General features: G+C 33.8%; 1 protein-coding gene across 1 annotated transcript in view; it reads left to right on the forward strand.

The window, feature by feature from the left end:
• LOC123545198 (cadherin-23-like) overlaps positions 1–21,659 on the forward strand; it is a 47,006-nt gene that overhangs the window by 710 nt on the left and 24,637 nt on the right. Inside the window, exons 2-4 of the mRNA XM_045331541.2 lie at positions 12,907–12,987; positions 18,641–18,814; positions 19,182–19,257. Coding sequence (XP_045187476.2) covers positions 12,907–12,987; positions 18,641–18,814; positions 19,182–19,257 — 331 coding nt within the window. The remainder of the gene's footprint in view (positions 1–12,906; positions 12,988–18,640; positions 18,815–19,181; positions 19,258–21,659) is intronic.

Here is a 21,659-nt window from a genome sequence, read left to right on the forward strand (position 1 = left end):
TCAATGATCCCGAAGGACCAGAAAATATAACAACACTGAGATGAAGTCGGGCGACTTTATACGGCCGCCACGCAGCACTTAACACCCGCTGTTGTGAAGTAAATAAAATCTGGAAAGTAGATCCCTCAGTCTACTGCAGGTTTTGCATAGGAATTGCACTGACATTTTTTTTTCTTTTTAACTTATGTTCAGAATTAGTCAAATATGTAGGTAAATACGAACGCAAACATGCACATTCGCAAACACATACACATAATTTATGGTATGAAAGAATGAGATAGCCTCTTCTAATTATATATAGTATGGTCCATTAATTTGTATTATATGTGCTATTGTATGCTTTAATATGTGTATAAAATGTAAATGGATGAGACTTTAATTATTAAACGATCTAATCTAACTGCTGAGTTCAATTCAATTCAAATTTATTCAAGCATAAGATCATAAAACATAAATAAAACTAATGCATTAAAAGTACATGTATAAAATACCCATGTAGATTGAAAAAAAATGTTTTGATTAGAAAATAATAAACATGTTAAACCAGATTTCTAATCTATAAGTGGAACATGAAATATTACGTCAAGTATATTTTATGATTTACTAAATAGAAAAACGGTATGATCTTAATACCTGGGATGACCCATCAAAGTGAAATCAATTACTTATTTCCAATGGGGTCCCATTAGGTAGATATATTTTCAATCATTATCTCCACTACTAAAATGTGTGACCATTACAAATAAATTACTAGAAGTAAGAAATTCGTATATAATTAAAACACATAACGTTTTCTAAATAACTTATGACCTGAATATTATCACAGTAATGATTTCAATATTTAAAAATTAAAACAAATAAAAATACAATAGGGTTATTATAACAGTAGCTTGATCTGGGACGCAGTATTCGGCTCGAGTGGATTTTGCTCTTTTACTACTTTTTACGATGAAAATCGAAAAGCGTTTGTCACCCTTTTAGTCTAGATAAACTGTCTCGATTATAAATATCTATGTTTTGAAGTCATTATTCACTACCTACTTAAGTTATATCGCTGTTGGTTACGACGACGGGAAAATGTCTTTATTGCCGCGGCGGTCCATTCTCCGGCTGACGGAAGGATATTGAAGGCTTATATGCCATGCTAATTGCCGAATGCAAAATTACAAATACTAAATGCTAACTGCCAATTACCTAATGTTTAATGCTAATTACTTAATCCTAAATGCTATACACTAAATACTTTACGCCATAGAGTTAATGCTAAATGCCAAATGTTAATGTAAAATCGCTAATGCTTCCATCGAAGGCCGATATGCCATGTTAATTGCAAAATGCTAAATTTGAAACATTTAATGCTAAATGCCAATTATTCAATAATGAATGCCAAATGCTAAATTCTAAATGCTACATTCCTAATGCTATATGCCTAGTACTCAATGCTAAAAGCCAAATGTCAAATAGCTAATGCTTAAATACGAAAAGATAAATGCTAACTGTCAAATTCTTCAACTTTATGTGTTAATGATTTGTATCTCTTATAGTAATAAATGAACTTTTTCATTATTTTAAAACATGTAATTTTCTACAAGTTTGAGCAATAACAAGTTCTACAGGAGATGGGAACTTGGGGCCATACTTGTTTATTTTAAAGTGTTTAGAATAAATTTAAAAAAAAACGTTTATAACAGAGACAAAGTAATGAAACGAAGACCAGTTACTTTTTAAAGATGCATTCATTCACTGATAATTTTAGCTTCTTATTTATATAAGCACTTAGCAACAAGCACTTATACTAGTATATTATTTCGCATTTAGCAAATAACAATTAGAATTTATTCATGAATAAATGAATTGATCAATTCAAATTTATTCAGGCATAAGATCATAAAATATTAAATATAACTTATACAGGTATGCTGATGAATGCATGAAAGATTTAGTCAAGCATATTTTATAGTTTATGACAAGAAAAATGATATGATCTTAAAACTGGAATAAAAACTGAAACTGAATTAGTTGATTAAACGCCTTTCTCTATACAATGACATATTTAATGGTGTTGTACATAATATAATAATAATAATAATGATGATGATGATGATAATAATAATAGTAACTTTATTTAAACAAACAATCATGACTGCCCTATGCTCCCTGAGGCCATTTTACCCATATTGCCGAATACCAGCGCTTAAGGCCTTACACGGTACGCCCAGACGGGCTGCGTATAGAGGTTGAAACCCTTGGTTAATTGATAGTGTCATCATTTTTTTAAGAATTACTACAATCTGTCCTACCTATAGAGCCTGTGCCAGCAAGCACATTTAATTTTACAAAATAAATGTTGAAATGTAAAAACTTTTCAAACATTTAAAAATCATTACCTGCTGTTATCGCATATAAAACAATTATCAAGAAAATAAAACATTGCCATGAAGTCCCTGAAATATAGTGTCTTAAGATTTATTTTTGAATGTATCAAGTGATTTATTTTACCAATGGATCGTATATAACAGGGTATGACAGCAGCCATAAACAAGATGCAAAATCATCAGCCATTTTAAAGAAAACAATAATTAAAGTTATTAAGGACTGATAATATCATCATTTCGTTGGCAGATAAGTTAGCGTCCGACCATATACGTCTGTCATACCCACTACAACTAAATTATCACTTAATCAGTATAAATGAAAACTACAACACAGTTAAGTGAAAAGGCCGCGACTTTATTTAAAGATTTTTCATGGCAGTTAGCACAAAAATGCACATATTTTATAAACAGTTAAACATGAATTGAAAATAACCTATTTTCATTTGCCCTAGCGAAAACTGCAAAGGAACAAACAAAATACATTAAATAAATAAGATAAAATTTGAATCCAGCGGAGGAACAATTTTCCCCAGCGATGGCTGCAAAGGGGGGAAATTACTTATAGTACATAGACATTATTAGAGTACAAAAGTACCTTTCTTATAACAGAAAGCAGTAATAAACATTTTTACATTCTGATAATAGAAAAGCAAACATCCGAGATCAAAATGTAAATCTGGATGGCTGTGTAGTCATAGCGATATTGCATGGTGCTGTGGTTCGTTAAGAGAGTGCCAATGGCCCAGCACCTCTGTCTTCAACTCTCTAGGTTTCTTTCGGGGTTACCTCAACCCTAGTTCCGAGTTAAAACCCTATCCTGGCAACACAGGAGCTATTTGTCCCATAGCTGGGGGTCTGTTCATAGGCATCAGGGCGTGTCCACACACCGGTGGGCCTGGCATTCCACATGTCTGGGGGCAGACCTCCTCTGAGTCCCCTGCAGTTCTGCCTGAGGCCGCAAGGTGCTCAGTTACGGTGTGGCGCCAACTCAGAGGCACTGCAAAAGGGCTTGTCTGCAGAGAGGCTATGTAATTGCAGGGAAGACTTATGCACTCGGCTCCTTTTTCACCAGGAGGCTAGCCAGCGGTGGAGCCTGAAAGCGGAAGGTGACAAGCACACAACACACAGCACACCACACTTGACGCATCAGCAGACCAATTGCTACACACTTGCTATCATCAATTAAGACTATCCTCCGGAATCATGGACTTATGTCTATACAGACGGATCAGCCACATGCGCCGTCAAAGATGGAGGAGCAGGAGTTTTCATTCAATACCCATCTGGCAAGAGAGAAACACTACATACAGCCTGAGGAAAACACTGAAGCAATTACAAGGCAGAGACTGAAGCACTCATGAATGCCGTCTCCATGGTTGAAGACTCGGCAGAAGAAAGCTCTTCAGTCGTCTTTCTCACAGATGCACTGTCTGTCATAGAAGCTCTGATCAACAATAAAGCTCCGAGCTAGCCAGGAGAATGCAGAGCCTGAGTATAACCTGCAAAGTAGCACTTCAGTGGATTCCATCCCATTGTGGAGTTGCAAGCAATGAAGAGGCAGACAACCTGGCTAAGCTAGGAGCTCAGTCAGAACAACCAACAGAGTCTGTGAGTTACAAGGAGAAAGTCACCATCATCAAGGCACTAACGAGACCAAGGATGGAGGAAGATGCTTTTCATCTCCTTGATCGGTCTGAACAAGTGATGATGGTAAGGCTCCGCTCAAGGCACAACAAGCTCAATGCTCACATGTACAAGAAATACAGACTGATATCATCACCAACTTGTCCATGTGGTGAAGAAGATCAGACTGCGGAGCATATACTTCAGAGAATTTTAAAGGCATGGCCAGGAGCGAGCTGCGACTTGGCCGATAGATACCTTAATCCAATAGAAATTGTATAGAAGCATTGAGGATCTGCCGCAAACCACAAGTTTCATCGAGGCTACTGGTCTGACAGTGTAGTCGCGAACGATAAGAAGAAGAAGAAGTACACCCGACTATGCTCGAATGCCATTTGATTTAAATTAGTTATAAGAACTCATATTTAAACAATATTCTACAATTGACTTGGCCCTCAATCCTCGACCGAATCTTCTAATCAATTTCGGCCGAGAAATTGTAAGCATCTATGAAAACACAAGTGCAGACCCACAACTGAGAATTATACGCCGACAAACTATGACAAGGCTTCTGCTAACACTGGTAAGGCTCATGACATTTACCCGAACAAATATAAACCATGATCGGTGGTCCACATTTCTTCTAAGTGGCGAACATTAACAAAGCCTAATAGACTACTTTCTTTTCTACACGGAATACCAGCGTAAACATGACTATTCAATTTACTTGATACCATTCTGAATTAAAGTATTACTTCCGAGTAATACTATTACTTTAAAACTGATGCATATGGCCTTGGTATTCTTTGACTGCCACGGTGCATTTTCAAATTAGAATCAATATTCTATGAAAACGCTATAAAGCCGCGACAAACGTTAACCTTAACGTATATCTATCAGTTTGAGTTTCTTGCATTCAACAGAACAAAGTGTCTGATCCTATGGGTATTTCATTTCATTTCTTAAATAGTTTTCATCACTAATCTCACAAAATCCATGTCATTATTTTGATACACCCTCCAAAACAACGATCGTAGACTTTATTACATAATAAGATTATTGGTCAGTTACTACATACCTTTGTGTGTTGTTTGTGGGAATACAACTTTCTGCTACTGTCCCTTTCCCTTATGGCGTATTCTGAAACAGATCTACTATGCAGGAACTTGAAAAAACAAATGAAAAACAAATGAACAGAAGCAGCCAAGATTTCTGATTCACAATAAAGTTATAAACAATTCGGTGAAAGTCTGTGTTGTTCCATTGCTGATGAGGATTGAAATGACCAAGCAAACGTAGCAAATCCAAAAACGAAATTCGGGCTTTTTTCATTACAAAATGTGTCCAAAATGCAAAGGGGGAAAACTAGCGCGTGACTAAATACTAAGATACTGTTCTCGTTGCGACCTTCTAACTGGAACATAGGTCCATGAAAAATAAACAGGTTTATTGTACATAAAGTGCAACATAAAACCCATTACTTCTGCGTAGTTCTAACGGCAGGTCATTCCACAGTTTTGGACCAATAATACAGAAACTTCTATCATTAAATGTTTTGCACTTGCTGTATGGAACAATATAACGACATTCAGAATTTTCTGACGATCTCAGACCTTGTCTACCATGAACATACTCTGTAAGCAATTCTGTTAGATACAAAGGTGCTCTGCCAATGTGACAGCTATACATAAAAGAAAGTATCTTAAAGTCAGTCCTTGCTTTCACCGGCAACCATTGTACGTCATAAAATACTTCACACAGGGGATGACCAATTAAAGTAAAACTAATCACTTATTTCCAATGGGGTCCCATTATCATTTAACAATTGCCGTTTGGCAATCAATATTAGACATTTAGCATTTGGAAAATAGCATTTTGCACTAACTTTCAACATTTAGCATTTAGCAATAAGCATGGCGTGCCGGTTTTCCACAGATATTAGGACATTCACTTAAAAACGTCAATATTCACGTATGGCGTTTTTAACAATTAGGTCATTAAATGTATTAATTGTACAATCGCTTGTGGATGAACATAATTTGCATGATCTATTAGGAGAAAGGTCGAGATTACCCGATCATTCAGCGATAACTACAGAGTTTACCGTATCGTACTGTGTGAATGTAGGTCAAGCGTTGTCTGGAGATCAAGAGATCAAGCGACCCAGATTTAAGACTAGAAATATACCTAACGACTTTATGGACAGCGAGATAACGAGATTTGCATTAATAGATATAATAGCACAGACAGAAAGGTGTCGAGAATCTCGGGAAAATATTGACAATATATATAGCAATTTGTGCGAAACTATCATATCTGAAATGGAACGGAAATTACCAAAGTACATGTATAACATATCTAGTAGATCGGCAAAACGGTACGGTTCGGAAATACCTTTCTGGAACGAGGCATTAACCGACCTATGGAATGATATGAGGATAAAAAAAGAGCGTTTCTAGAGTGCAATGACAATAGAAATGTTAGAACTGCATTGCGGCAGGAATATTTACAATCGAGAAATCGTTTTGATAAAATACTGAACCAAACAGGCACATAGACAGTCACAGGCCATAGAGATAAAGACGATATCTACCATAAACCCGCAAGAGTTTTGGGATAAGATACGGAAGTTGGGCCCAAGAAACGCTATATCGATACCTATGAAAATTATCAATGATAATTGATTTACGGTACGAAATGAAAGAAAAGTACTCGAAAAATGGCGGCGAGATTTTCAGAATCTTTATAATGGAGAAGTCACCATGAATTGACAGTGAACACTATGCTCGTGCAAAGGTACATAAGCTCTTATTAGAAATCAGAATGGACGATCCGTTATATTTAGAAAACGATATTTTAAACTGTAATATAAGTATGGAAGAAGTCGCTAATGTGATTATGCATGCCAAATCTCGGTCAGCTAGTGGGTATGATGAGATCCCGTATGCGATACTTAAAATTCCGCCAATTATCGCCATTTTACAGCAATTATTTCAGTTACTGTTCGATACATTCATTATTCCGTCGATATAGAGAAAGGTTATCATTTTTCCCATTTTGAAGGATCCAAATTCAGACAAACGTATACCAATGAACTATAGGGGTGTTAGTCTATTATCATGTGTTAGTAAATTATACAGTGCTGTCAGTGCTTAAACAGTTCTTAAAGGAGAATGATGTATTGGCCGATGAGCAGAACGGTTTTAGAAAAAATAGGTCCTGCGAAGATCACGTTTTTGTTCTAAACAGTATAGTTCGTAAAAACCCTTCCGTGTTCACAGCGTATATTGACCTCCGTAAGTGTTTTGACTTTATTGACAGGGACATGATGTTATACAAGCTTCTTTTAAATGGTATTGTCGGAAAAATGTATAGTACTGTTAAGAGCATCTATCAGCATACCGTTCCATGCGTTACAATAAACAATAAAGTTACTAACTGGTTTGATTACATGACAGGGGTAAAACAGGGAGACAATATTTCGCCAACAATCTTTTCCATCTTCATCAACGACCTAGTGAAATAGGTCAGTGACCTTGACCTCAGTTTTGACTTAGAGGAAAGAAAAGTTTCTATGCTGCTCTATGCAGATGACATAGTCATGTTTGCTAAAACCGTGGAAGATTTACAAAGCATGTTAAACGTCCTACACAACTGGTGTAAGCGGTGGCGTATCCTCATAAATACTCACAAATCCAAGTGCATGCACTTCAGAAAAGGTCGCACGTCACAAACTGATCAGATATTTACTGTTGGTGGAAACGTTCTAGAAGTTGTTGAGACATACAAGAACTTGGGTGTTACATTTCATTATAAAGGTGATTTCTCCATAAACGCTGAGATTCTTGCTAAGGGCATGGGTAGAGCACTGGGAAAGATTATTTCGAAAATTTGTAATTTAAAGGATACTGGTCTGAAAACATTTGAAAAATTATACGTATCTGGGGTTACCCCCATTTTGGACTACTGCTCTGGAGTTTGGGGATACCGGAAATTCCAGACTATAGATAACATTCAACACAAGGCTACGTTATTTTCTTGGTGTACACAGGTTTGTTCCCCTGATTGCTATGAATGGAGATATTGGATGGCTTCCCAGCAACTACCGTCGATGGTTGAACATGATCCGATTCTGGAATGGACTTATAAGCTTTGATGACCACCGTTTAACTTACAGTGTTTTTCGGCGAACGCCGTCTAAATTCGTTTTCGTTACCTATGCCACGTGACTTCAGTTTGCAAATCAAACTACTTGATAACGCATTATAGATAATTTATCAAAATGGAAGATTTATGCAACACTCTGCCTGAGTGGACGAGAGTGTCAATTTCTTTCACTCTGTTGATTGTGCTACGCTGAGTGAAATGTAGACAAAGCGTTTATCCTAAACGACGCTGTTCACAGTTTTAAACTTTGGCTCAGTATATTTAGCAAGAATATTGATATATATCAAAATGATAAGTAAGTTTAATAAATATGATAAAAACCTGTTCAAATACCAACATATATCAAATTAAAGAAAGAGCTGAATACGGTCTGCGTATCACATGAATTAGGGTGTGATAAGAGTCTTTTATGTAGAGAAGTGCTTTTTAAAAGACTTTCCTTGTTACAATTGTCGTCTGTATATGAAAAGGTTTCTTGCGTTTGTGACTTATTCAGATTGCATATTAAAATGAGTACTTGTTTGCTTTGATATATTTGTTATAAATTATTTAACTGATTTATTATATATGAATATTTTTCTTTAGTATGGTATGCAAATATTGAACTCAGTTGAAATCTGTTTCATTATATATATGCTATATAATGACTGAATCTCATTACACTGAAATAAAGATACGCTGCATACAGTTTATCTATGTGATATGACTACGGTCAAACTTTGCTTATGAAACAGAAATATTGAAATAATTACAATTGTATGTTTTGCTTGACCATCACTTTTTTAGGTGTGACGTCATTGTCCAAAGATTCATGAATAGCGAATATGCATTTGCTAAAGCGGGATCAATTGGCCTATTTTAGATATAAATATATCTATAAATTTATTTATAAATAAAAATGATAAATAAATAAATCCTTTAATTGATTTTTTCTCATGTATTCTAATCAAACTTGATTTGTAGCATCTTTATTAGGCCCGCAGCCAACGTTGTTCAGCTGGGACATTTGACCCCTTTTAGGGGCTGCTAGAGCCAAAACTAGAAATGCCTTTATACAGCGTCTCATGAACAGCTTGGTGGATCTTTGTCATACTTGGTCTGGAGCATTATTATAAGGTCCTCTTCTTCAAATTTATTTATATAGGAACTTGGGCCCTATTAGGGACCACTATAGCTAAAAGTAGATATCATAATGCCTTTCATCGCATTAACCACTAAATTGTAATGGATTTTTATCAAACTCGATGTGTAACAATATCGTAATGTCTCCTGCTATTTTGTTACAAATGGGGATAGGGACCAATTTAGCTAAAAATATAAACACGTTTAATGACCTCTTCTCATGAACCGCTTCATGAATCTTCATCAAACTACTGCTGTAATTATTCGTCTAAGGATAAACGAAACAAAATTGCAATCCTACGAAACGTCTGCGAAAAATTAAAAGAGAACCATTTAAATTGTTAAAGTGCGCTGTTTAGTTTTGCAATTTGAAAAATGTTATATGAAAGATGAATGTTAGACGAAAAATTCATAAACTTCTTTCCTTATTACAATTCGCCGACCATCATTTTTAAAGATATTTCTGGTTAAACTTGACTATACGAACGGTCGTAGTAACTGGTGCAGTGAGTGAAAAGATGTTTTAATCAAATTAGACCTAAATGATCACTACGAAAACAAAAGCGCCGTTAATCTACAGACAGTAAGTGAAAAGCTAAACAATTATTTCAGTAACATAATTATGGAGAGACAGTTTACGGCTACTAAACGCTAGCACCACCATCAAATTGTGGTGATAAGGAAAAGAGATATCGACATTTCCGCACCTATCGCCCGTTTCTATTTGTAAACAAGTGAGTAAAATTTATATTTTATTTTATATTTGTATTGACTGAACTTTTTTCGAAGAATGTAGTTCCGTGTAACAACACTTTAACTGCAGGTTGGCTGTAATTTCATTAAAATATGATGCAGATTGTGGTGCCAGGAGCCTTTCTCCCGAATCTTACAGTGACACATTTTCATATCGGTCAGTATTCCAGCACCATTCCGATGAATAGACACACGGTAAGAACATACCTGGCATGCAAATGGTGTAGAAAAGAATTATTCGTATTCACACACACCAAAGAATTACGAAAAACACAGTAAAAAGAAAAAACACCATTATTTTCGAAAGTGGTGGCGCTATCATTCAAGTGGTGGCGCTATACGGAAGTATTGGCGTTGTTGTGGCTAATATATTCAATTTTAACGTATGAAAATCCCACAGCGGGGCTTTTCATAGTTGTTGAAATCGAGGACTTAAATTAATTGTAAAATTTCTGTCTGTTACAATGTAAATACGTGGATCTTTCAATTTACCTGAGCGGTCTAGCGGTGCCACTTGAGATTATCATTTATCTTTACAATGTGATAAATTTTGTAAAAAGATGCTTTGGAAGCATGGACTGAAACCGACAAACATGACAGCAGACTCGCTTTGGTCGTGCATGAATTGAAATGAGATATATGTAACATCCCTAACGTCTTCTAACAGTAAAATGAAAAGATTAAAGTGTCTATAAAATCATTTTATATTTGAGAGAGAATTTTGGTGTGGACTATTTTTCTTTTTCACACGTTAAAACTAATTTATCCAGGACACAAATCTTTGTTTGAAATAAATGTATTGCTACTATTTTTCTTGACTGAATTAAAAGCACACTTACGTTTGCATTCAAGTAGAAATTATTTAAAGCTTAAAAATAATTCTACTTTAACATTTTAAACAAAGGAAAATATTTACTTTGACTACAAAAGTCCCAAGGGTCGGTGAGTATTTTGTTCTCTTTTTTTCTTGTGTGTGTGTGTGTGTGTGTGTGTGTGTGTGTGTGTGTGTGGGTGGGTGGGTGTGTGTATGTGTGTGTGTGTGTGTTCGGGTTTAACATTTTTTTCAACAATGTTTCTGTCATATAAACGACGGTGTCTTCTTGTATCAGTGAGCACAATGCCCAACTTTATAGTGCTGTCTCATTAGAATATCACGCCGTAGACACGTGGCATGATATCCCACCCAGTCACATTATACTGACACCGGGCTTACCAGTCCTAGCACTATCCTCCTAATGTTGAGCGCCAAGCGAGGAAGCTACTAGTACCTTTTTCACGTCTTTGGTATGACGCGGCTGGGGCTCGAACCCACGACTCCCCGCACTTGAAGCAGACGTTCTACCACTAAGCTACCGAAGGCGTTTTTTCTGTTTTTTTTGTTTTTTGTTTTTTTTTTTTGTTTTTTTTTTTTTTTTGACAGAGAATGTTTCATAAGGGTAAATAAACTATGATCGTGTTTTGCTTTCTTTTATAACATAATTCCTTGCAGGAAAATTACCAGTTAGAGAATATTGGTGTTTGTTTTGTTCCGGATGCGTCAGTAGTTCGTATTATTGAACGCCGTAACAGCGCCACCACTACTGTATAGCGCCAGCACTACCGTTATAGCGCCACCACTTTTAAAAATACTGGTATATTTCTTCTATTCTATTATTCATGGTGTGTGCGTATATGATTATTTATCATTTCTACACCTTTTGCATGTGCAGATATGTTCTTACAGTGTGTCTAAGTTATATCAATAAAAATATAAGAAAAAATATAAATTTTACTCACATGTTCTCAGGTAGAAACGGGCGATAGCTGCACCACGATATGTCGATAGCTCTTTTCCTTATCACCACAATGTGGTGGTGGCGCTAGCGTTTAGTAGCCGTGCAGTTTCACCGTACTGAATGACAGTGATAAACTGGTACATCTCGTAAACAATTATCCTCGTAAAGTTTAAAAATTTATTGTTAAAAGCTACTTAAGGAGGAGAAAAGCAATATATAACAACAGATAAATGAAAACCAAATAATATGAGTAGAAAATTTACTTACTTTTCGGTATCTATATGTATGTCTGTGTATTTGCATTTACATTCATGATACGGTGATAAATGCTTATTACTACGTTGTAGTAGGAGTGATATTGAAATTATTGATTATCGCTCTTTAAAGTTTCAGAAAAATGCTTATTCCATGTGACATTACGCATGTTCTTTGTATTACATTGATTGGTGACTTATAGGCCCATTGGACCGGGTGTGTTTAATTGTTAAGTATTTATGTTATTATGTTTATATGCTCAAAAAGGTCACGTTAATAAACAAATTTCTTATCTTATCTGAAATTTCTTATTCAGTTTACTTTTTCTGTGTTCAATATTAATGTCCCATGTTTTAATTCGACGTATTTCATATTGAATAATTGAACTAGTTGAATAATACCATAAAATGCGAGTAGTGTGGAAAAACACAAATTCAATATTCTTTTTATCACAGTGTAGTGTGGAAAAACACAAATTCAATATTCTTTTTATCACAGTTGTATTAAATCGTGATAACTTATTTTGTTAAAACTACCAATTATAGACAATGTCAATCGACAAACATCATTTGAAAAAAACATTTTCAATGGTAAAATAACTACATTTAAATGCGAGATAATATGAAAAAATTAATAACTAGAAATTGTTTACAAAATATACCTTAAGAAAAAAATGTCACGAACAGAATACGCTCTAAACAATTACGGTGAAATATATTTCAATCTTTCAGGGAAACAAACTATTTCTTCGACGACAGAAACAAACCAATAGCTTCAAAATATATCTATATTAACGACATTATTACTACTAACTAACAAATATTTATTTCTTACAGAGTGTGCGACACTATGTGGAGATACCTTCTTTGGCGAAAACAACCCTGACAGTAAAAACAAAGAGCTTGACTCCAATTCAGGTACCGAACAATTTCACATAAAATACCAAATACATGTGTTATAACTTTCTAAAACTTGATATAAACTACTTTTTATACTCTTGCTACATATTTTACGTAAATTTCAGTTTCCATGGAGATATGCTAGAATTTTTTGTAGAATTCTACTCTTCACTCAAAAATTCTGGTAAATGTTATTTTCCCATTACAAGTCATAAATTTAAGGTTGTCTTGTCCTTAAGACTACACCAAAAGACTACACTACTGGATGTACATGCCATTAAATAGGTCATGAAATTGGCCTTATTTTTTTCAAAGGTTTTTAACAGAGTTTTAACAGGTCACCATTAAAATTCACCCATTACTTCTTACTATTTAATGGGATTTTCATGACCATAGTTTTAATGCCCTACATTAAAATTGACTTTGATGGCCATGAAAATCTGCTTAAAATAAACCATTAAAATAAGTTAACAGGCTCCTTAAAACTCCATGAAAATTTTTAATTGGCATGAAATTGATGTGGTATTAAAAATTACCCCTTAATTCCCCATTAATTAGTAAGAACTAATGGGGCCATTAATTATTTTAATACTCTGTTGATGGCCGTTAATTATTAAAGATTGATTAATGGTCTCATTAAATATGTCAGATTCAATTTTAATGGGTTTATAATATTTTAATTGTATATCATATTAAGGGCCATGAAAATTTGCCTTCAGAATTAGACATCTTAAGATAATCAACTTCATATTAATATTTGCCGTATTGATTTAAACTACGTATTACTACACATGTAATAGTATCTATACATATGTATTGTTTTGTAAAATGCTAGAAGAATATTTGTTTCTTCTTTTTTCTCTTATTATTTTGTAATGTAAACACATGTAACAGCCTCGTTTAAACATTTGTTATATTGTATCCTTATTCTGTCATATGTTCATATGAAATGAGAAAATAAATGGATATTGTATTGTATTGAGTTGTACTGAGAAGGGTTTACAGGTACCGGTTTAATAGATCAAGTGACCATGTGGGTAGTTTTAACTATTCAACATTATAATATTGACAAACATTCTGACCAAGTTTTTATTGGTACAGGCATTAGGCATCAGATGTATTCAAAAAAGCAACTGTTGGTGACAATGTCAGCGCAAAATGGGCAATCACAATTTAGCTCTACTTCAGTATTTTGTGCTGACATGCATGCACTGTACAGCTAAGAGCAAATGTTTGAGGGATTGCATCATAAGTAGCTTCTCCTATCTCCAATTAGGCGTACCACACTCTTTGATTCATTGAAATATAGAAGCGATTGATCTGCCCATGCCCCAAATGAATTTAAATCAGACTGTAAATCTTCACAATTATGTGTACTTTTCACTTCTCTATAAACCTTAGTTTCTACTCAGGAATTTGAAAATCTAGTCTGAACACATTTTATAATGTAAATTCCTTACCCCACCCATTTTCTTATTCAAATGCTGATTATTTGGACAAGAAAAACAAAGAACAGAAAAAGTGGCATGCATCAATACGTATTTACCCTTATCAAAATATTGTAGATTGATGTTATCAAATAAATTAATACGTTTCCATCCGACTTTCATTGAAATAAATCCGATTTTTGTAGGAACACAACTTGTCAAACATTTTAAAAAATGGCGTAACTGCATCAAGGGGAAATAACTTCAATGCAACTAAATATAACATCATGATATCATGATATATTATAGACGATGTTTACGTAGTATGTATTTATTGTGATTAAAATCCATTTTAGAACAATATGAGACTGGAATTATAAACATTCAGTAGGAGAGCAAGCCAAAAACCAAAAACAAAATATATACGGATCACATTTTACGGAATTCAGGATTTAATGGGCATTACATTGCTGTTAAGGGTCATTAGGTTTACTCTTATATGAAATCGTACACAACCTGAACATTTAATGGGTATTAAATCAAATTTAAGGGCCATGAATAATCCTGTTAAACTTAAAAAATACAGAATTTCACTATTTTTAATGCCATTAACTATTTTACCTACTAAACTAAATTTTTAATGGCATGATTTATGGTTAAAAATGGGTGTTTTAATGGTATTTTAACATGTAACCCATTAATATTGTGAAACCTGTTAAATAAAGTGATGCAAGATTTAATGGGGTTAATTAACGGGTTTTCCTATTTTAATGGATATTATTTTACAGGGTTTTAAACCATGTTTAATGGTATGTGCATCCAGTAGTGCTAACCGATCACCTAGGAATTGTGTAAGTTGTCAGAAAACTAAGAAATACTAAATACTTATAATTATGACATCTTTCAATATATGTTTGGCCTAGCGTCAGCAGAAAAATCCATAAAAAAGCGATAGTAAAAAATTGTGTCACTTGGTTGATTTAATCATATTTTATTCTCTTTGATATGAAGTTATTACAATTACCATTCAAACATACATAATCAAAGGGCAAAAGGGTCGGACAACAAGTTTGACAACATTAGAGACTGTCCTTCCCTTAAGCTGTAGATAAAAAAAAACGAACACAAAAAAATAACATCATATAAACGCAAGCAATAATAAATTACAGTTATCGGATATACAAGTGTTTATTAGAGAAAATAAATTAATGAAGATAAAAACACTTTTTCACGATTAAAAAAAAACACACACACACACACAAAAGAAAAATACAAAGAAAAAGACTTTTGATGTGATGGCATGTCTGTCTGCGACTGTCACGAGATGTTAAACTTTTATATAATTTTTAACAATGGTGGATTAATTTAGTCAGATATTAGTAAGATGTTTTTTGATCTGTTGTTAATACTATATATTATTTAAACCTTTCTGTATATTTTATCAACTTTTGCACTTCGTTGAATATCAGTGACTTTTCCTCCATTGTTAAATTGTCTTTACCAAATAATAATGCGTTAGTATTTAGGGGATGATAGGGGCGTGTGGATGTAAATAATAGGTGTCTTTGATCTCGGAAACGATTGCATTTAAAAAAGAAATGCTCAGCATCTACAATGTCATAGCCACATTCACACTGAGCTGAATCTCTTTTTAAAAAGATCACCATTTAAACTATTACATCTATTTCTAATTCTGGCGTGATAAACAGACAATGTCCTTACACCAGATAAGTAAAACAAAGGAACTTGTGGAGGTTTAAATTTTTCTTTGAGACTTGTCTTAAAAGCGTTTAAAGCGGACGATTCTCGAATATTAATTTCTAGATTGTTCCAAGCAGAAATAGCATTTGGAAAATATTTCTGTTCTTCTTGCAACTGTAACATAATTATTATCGTTTCTTAAGTTATATTGAGTAGTTTCTTAAACTTCATGTGGAAAGAGTATTATGATTGTCCGGTAAATCGCCGTGTTTTGCTTTATACATTATAGTTTGTTTTTTTTCACTTGGTTGAATAGTGTCACACTCGTAATCAGATCGCATGGCCCCTTCTGTAGTAATAAGGGTATGCCGCTTTTTTCCATATTGTCACAATATAACCTGAATGTCACAAATAGTCAGATTAGATACATTTTTCTTCGATGTAGATGATAGAACATGTTTTATTACAATAATACAGCAATTCTATTCCTTGGAGAGAAATATGAACAATTTTAACCCATTGACCGAGGTGTTATAGTTTTTAAGGGGGAATATTTTTTCAAATCACCATCCATCCAGGATTGCAGTACTTATTCTATATATTTACAACACTAAAATCTAAAAACAATATCGCAAATTTATGCACTACATATATTTTATGTCGTCTCTCATATTTTCTTTGGGTTTTTTTTTTATTTTGAATAGTTCATTGAAGATTAACATGCGGTATAATTAATTCGATTCTTATCAATATTTATAAATTTAACAAATTTTTTTGTTTAAGGACTTACAAATATTTAATATATATCTATAATATCAGTTTTATTTATATTCATATGATACTATATATAATCATTTATCAATTTGAAAGATGTTACAAATGGAAGTCTATAAATCAAATAAATAAAATGACTTACATGCCTTCCACAGTATTAATATAAAAATACAAATAGTTTCGCTATTGGCTCATCAGTGTACATACAATGTAACGTGACGTTACTATGGTAATGACGCGACGTCAATATAAAGGGACGTAATTCTGACGTTGAGAAAATACGTCATAATAACGCCTTTATATTGACGTCGCTCATTACCCAGTAACGTCACGTTACATTGTATGTACACTGATGAGCCAATAGGCGAAACTAGTTTGTATTTTTATAATTAAATACTGTTGGAAAGGCATGTGAAGTCATTTTATTTATTTTATTTATATATATATAAATATATCAGTAGACTTACAAAGTCTGTTGAGATCAAGTTATCTGTAATAAAGTTTTATTCTTTCTTCATACTGACACTAATATTTTCCATTTCATCATTTTGAAAGTGTTTCAGATGTTGTACTCATTCCTTACGCGCCTTGTTTGATCAGGCCTGACAAAGTCCACTCGAGCCAAATACAATATCCCAGCTGTTATAATTACACTATTATCTTTAGTAACTTCTTACATGTTACTTTTTTGTATGAATGTTGGTAAATTAAAACAAAGAATGTAATTATCTTTCACTCAGCATTTTTATGAGTTTTAGGCTCTTGGGAAGTCTTCGATATTGAATTTACTGTAAGACAAAAGAAATTTGGTAAAGTTATTTCAACATTTTCTAAACTACCACATTTTCAGAGATTTCCACCGAGAATTTTATCTCTGTTGTATAAAATAAGTAAAAGGGTGGTATAAACTTTTATTTCAAAAGTTGCGCTTTAGTGATTACACAATCCCCTAAATTAACTCATTTTCGCATTTTTCAGTCATTATTAGTTTTTGTTGTCAAACGTTCTTACTACGCAATTTTACGCAGCATGCGGTAGGAACATGTAATGTATTACGAGTATTACGTTTTTTTCTGAATCTTTTGTGAATTTCACTCACAAAGATGTGACTCTGTCAAGTCAGATATCAAAAGTTTAACATCTGACAATATGAATATATTTTGATGCCCGAACGGTTGCTTTGTAAAAATACGAAAACAATTTAGTGGCCACAAGTGATTTAAGTGAGTCCTACATGTAAAATGTATAGGTATCCATGGCAGGGTTAGAGATTTGAGTTTGTATATTTATTTCAGTAAAGTCCTCAAGATGATACAACAGTGAACATTAATTAGTATATTAATTCATTCCTATGATTCAGAAGTATAACAAAAGTTACTTGGTAGAGGAAATACCATAATTGGCCTTGTCGTAATAGCAACAGAATCACCCTAATACTACAATTTCAAACACCGATTTGTATACGACACATTACAGGAAAGCTCATAATAACTAGGATGCCGATGTTCGTTTCGTGCGCGAAACGTTCCTTATGGCCTCTTGGCGAGCGTGCAAGGACAAAACAACGACATGTGTTACATTAGCCGAACAAACGTTCTCTCGACACAACGAAATATCCTTACTAAGCCACCATAAAAATGATTATTCTGACTAAATAAAAGTAAGTGATTACAGTTTCAACGATGTTTGATTACTGGCTCTTAAACCTTTATTTTTTTAGAGTGCGGGTGTTTAATTAACTCTGAAACTATTACTGCTTTTTATTTAAGATTTCGGATATCTAATGAGCGACTCGGACTACATTGTTGACTGTTGTGGAATCGTAGACAGATGGCAAGCAAATTTTGATGGCGTATCTGGGTCTCGAACAATCTTCTTCCAGGTGTGGAGACTCACCTCCGGCTCTACTTATGAACTTGTTGGCCAGAACACTAAGACTGTCAGTATGTGTTTTAATATTAAAAGAAAAACTAGGAATTTATAAATCCAGAACTCAAAGACCGTCAATAGGTGTTTTGATATTGAAAAATAACTAGAAAATTGTAAATCCGTTTTCTTATACTATTATGACAATCTTCAAAGTATCTGTTACAGACCATGTCCAACGCAGAGCATGCCTAAGGCTTGGAGACGGGTTCAAAATTCAACTTTGTCATATACATATTTCAAGACTGCTTAGATTTGGAGGTTTCAACTACATTATAAAACATTCAAACTCAACTAAACTCAACTTTATAACCATTGACATAAATTCGGCAATTCCATGCGTACATGTTACAATTATAAGAGAATACTATATTTTTATTTAAGCGGCAGACGGTGAGCAAGAGGAGAACGTTGCCCAAGCAGATCGAATAACAGTAAAGTCTGGTGACAAATGGGGCTGGTAAGTATTCTCATGGCCAACCGGGGCATTGCAACATATATATATATATATATATATATATATATATATATATATATATATATATATATATATATATAAAATACATGTACAAGTTCAGAAGAGAGACACATTAAATGTTACAATACCAAAAGTACAAACCTTTCAGTAGTTTTATTTTACATTGCTAATCATATTCAGTATAGACGAAGGTCTGATCTCGAAACCAAAGAAATTGAATCTAACTGGATCGAAATAAGACTGAAGTACTCCAAACCCCACTTACTGTGTTCAGTGTATAAGCCACCATCTGGTCAGAACTTTTTAACATACAGGCATACAGGCTATGAGATGTACATAATGGCTGACATGAATAGGAATTATGGAACAGGCGTTCAACATTCAAATGATAAAAATGAGCTCACATTTTTCGGCTACATAACTTACACCAGTTTATAAAGAATCCAACGAGGGTAACAGCTCATACATTTTCATTGCTTAATTATATCTATAGTTACAACACATATAACTGAGGCTTTTATCGCTGATATCTCCATTAGTGGTCACTATCCCATTTGCTTTACAAGAGGCACAGGTAAAAACGAAGTGAAAGGAAATCAACATACTGTAATTAAATATAGATCATATATATATTTTCGCGAATCTGACTTTCTGGAAGAGTTATCTAAAGAACTATCAGAGATACAATTAATACTAGATAATCCAAATCACAACTTTGAAATATGGAACAAAACATTTATAACTGTCCTTACAAGAAAATCATGCACTCATTATTTATAAAAGTGTTAAAAGGAAAAATAAATCAGATTTGCTAAACGAGGATATTACCTTTGCACAAAAGAAAAGAGGTTACTATTATAAAATTTTGATGGTCTTAGCCCAAAAGTATTTAAATAAGCATCAAACGTCATAGCTCCGACCGTAACAGATCTAATCAATGTAGCCATACTCAACAATGAATTCCCGAAATGCCTCAAGACAGCTAAAGTCTTTCCTTTTATAAGACTGGTAATATAGCTGATCCAAATAAATACAGACCTATTTCCATACTATCTACTATTTCAAAGATATTTGAGACATGTCACTAAACGTTTATCTCAACAAATATAACTTGGTCAGGCTTAAGATAAATCCATTCCTACCAAACTGTGCCAGATAAACTCAAAGATAATTGGCTGACATATATAAATAACGGAGATATAGTTAGTGATATCTGTTTTTATTTAAGAAAGGCGTTTGATATAGTTGATAATGAAATTTTACTTGAAAAATCGAATCATTATCATGTAAGTCAAAATTCGTTGTTTCTTTTCAAATGGAAAAAGTGGAATTTCCACAGGTCGCTCAACACAACAAAAACGAAAATGTTGCGGCCTCGGTTTGATTGAGCCTGTTCATGGACGGTAGTGGAAATGCATGCTACAGTCCACGCCCTCTTAAGTCTTATTTAAATGATCGGTTTCAATATGTAGTTGTTAATAACGAAATGTCAAATGAAAATTTAGTTCAAGCAGGGGGTTCCTCAAGGCTCTGTATCAGGACCTGTACTTTTCTTACATTTTACAAATGACTTACCACTCTTTATGAATAATTGTGATACAGATATGTTTGCTGATGACACAACGATACGCACCCGTAACAAAGACCATACAGATGGTGAAACAAATTTACAAAATAGTGCATATAAATTCAATAAATGGTGCAGTGAAAACAATATGTTGGTTAATGTGGAAAAATCATCAGTCGTGAGTTTAGGTACTGTACAAGAAAACAAATAAAAGACAACACAGTAACACCATAAATTGATATTTCGTATGATGATAAAATATTACCACATGAAGAAACTCAAAAAAATGTTAGGAATCTATATTGATAGCAATTTAACTTGGAATAAAGAGATACATCAACTGTGCACCAATGTTTCGCGAAAAATAACATTACTTAAACTACTCTCTAAATATGTTCCAAAAGAATCTTTATCTGTATATTATAATTAATAGATTCTTCCTCTATTTCATTATGGCTGTGTCCTTTTGGCTGATACTTCTGCCTACAACAGATTGTCTAAACTTCAACACGTAACCGCATGGGGTACTGTGTAGAAATTTTGTTTTAAATAGTAGGTGATGTTTGAACCACCGACTGGGCGTACCATGTAAGGCTTCAAACACTGGTATCCGGCAAAAGGGGTAAAAAAACCGCTTTACGGCTGATCGCTTCCTCATTGCTTGATTTGTGCATTCTCTTTCTCAGACCACCACCATCCAATAACATCAGTCATTGGTGTATTCTTCCCATCCATGAGTCATTTTTCCTTCTTTCTGTTTTGTTTTTCTTTTTTTTCTTTGTTCTCTCTTATCTATTCTCTCCTTATGTCATATCAC

Source organism: Mercenaria mercenaria, chromosome 1, assembly GCF_021730395.1.
Source record: "Mercenaria mercenaria strain notata chromosome 1, MADL_Memer_1, whole genome shotgun sequence".
Classification (NCBI taxonomy): domain Eukaryota; kingdom Metazoa; phylum Mollusca; class Bivalvia; order Venerida; family Veneridae; genus Mercenaria; species Mercenaria mercenaria.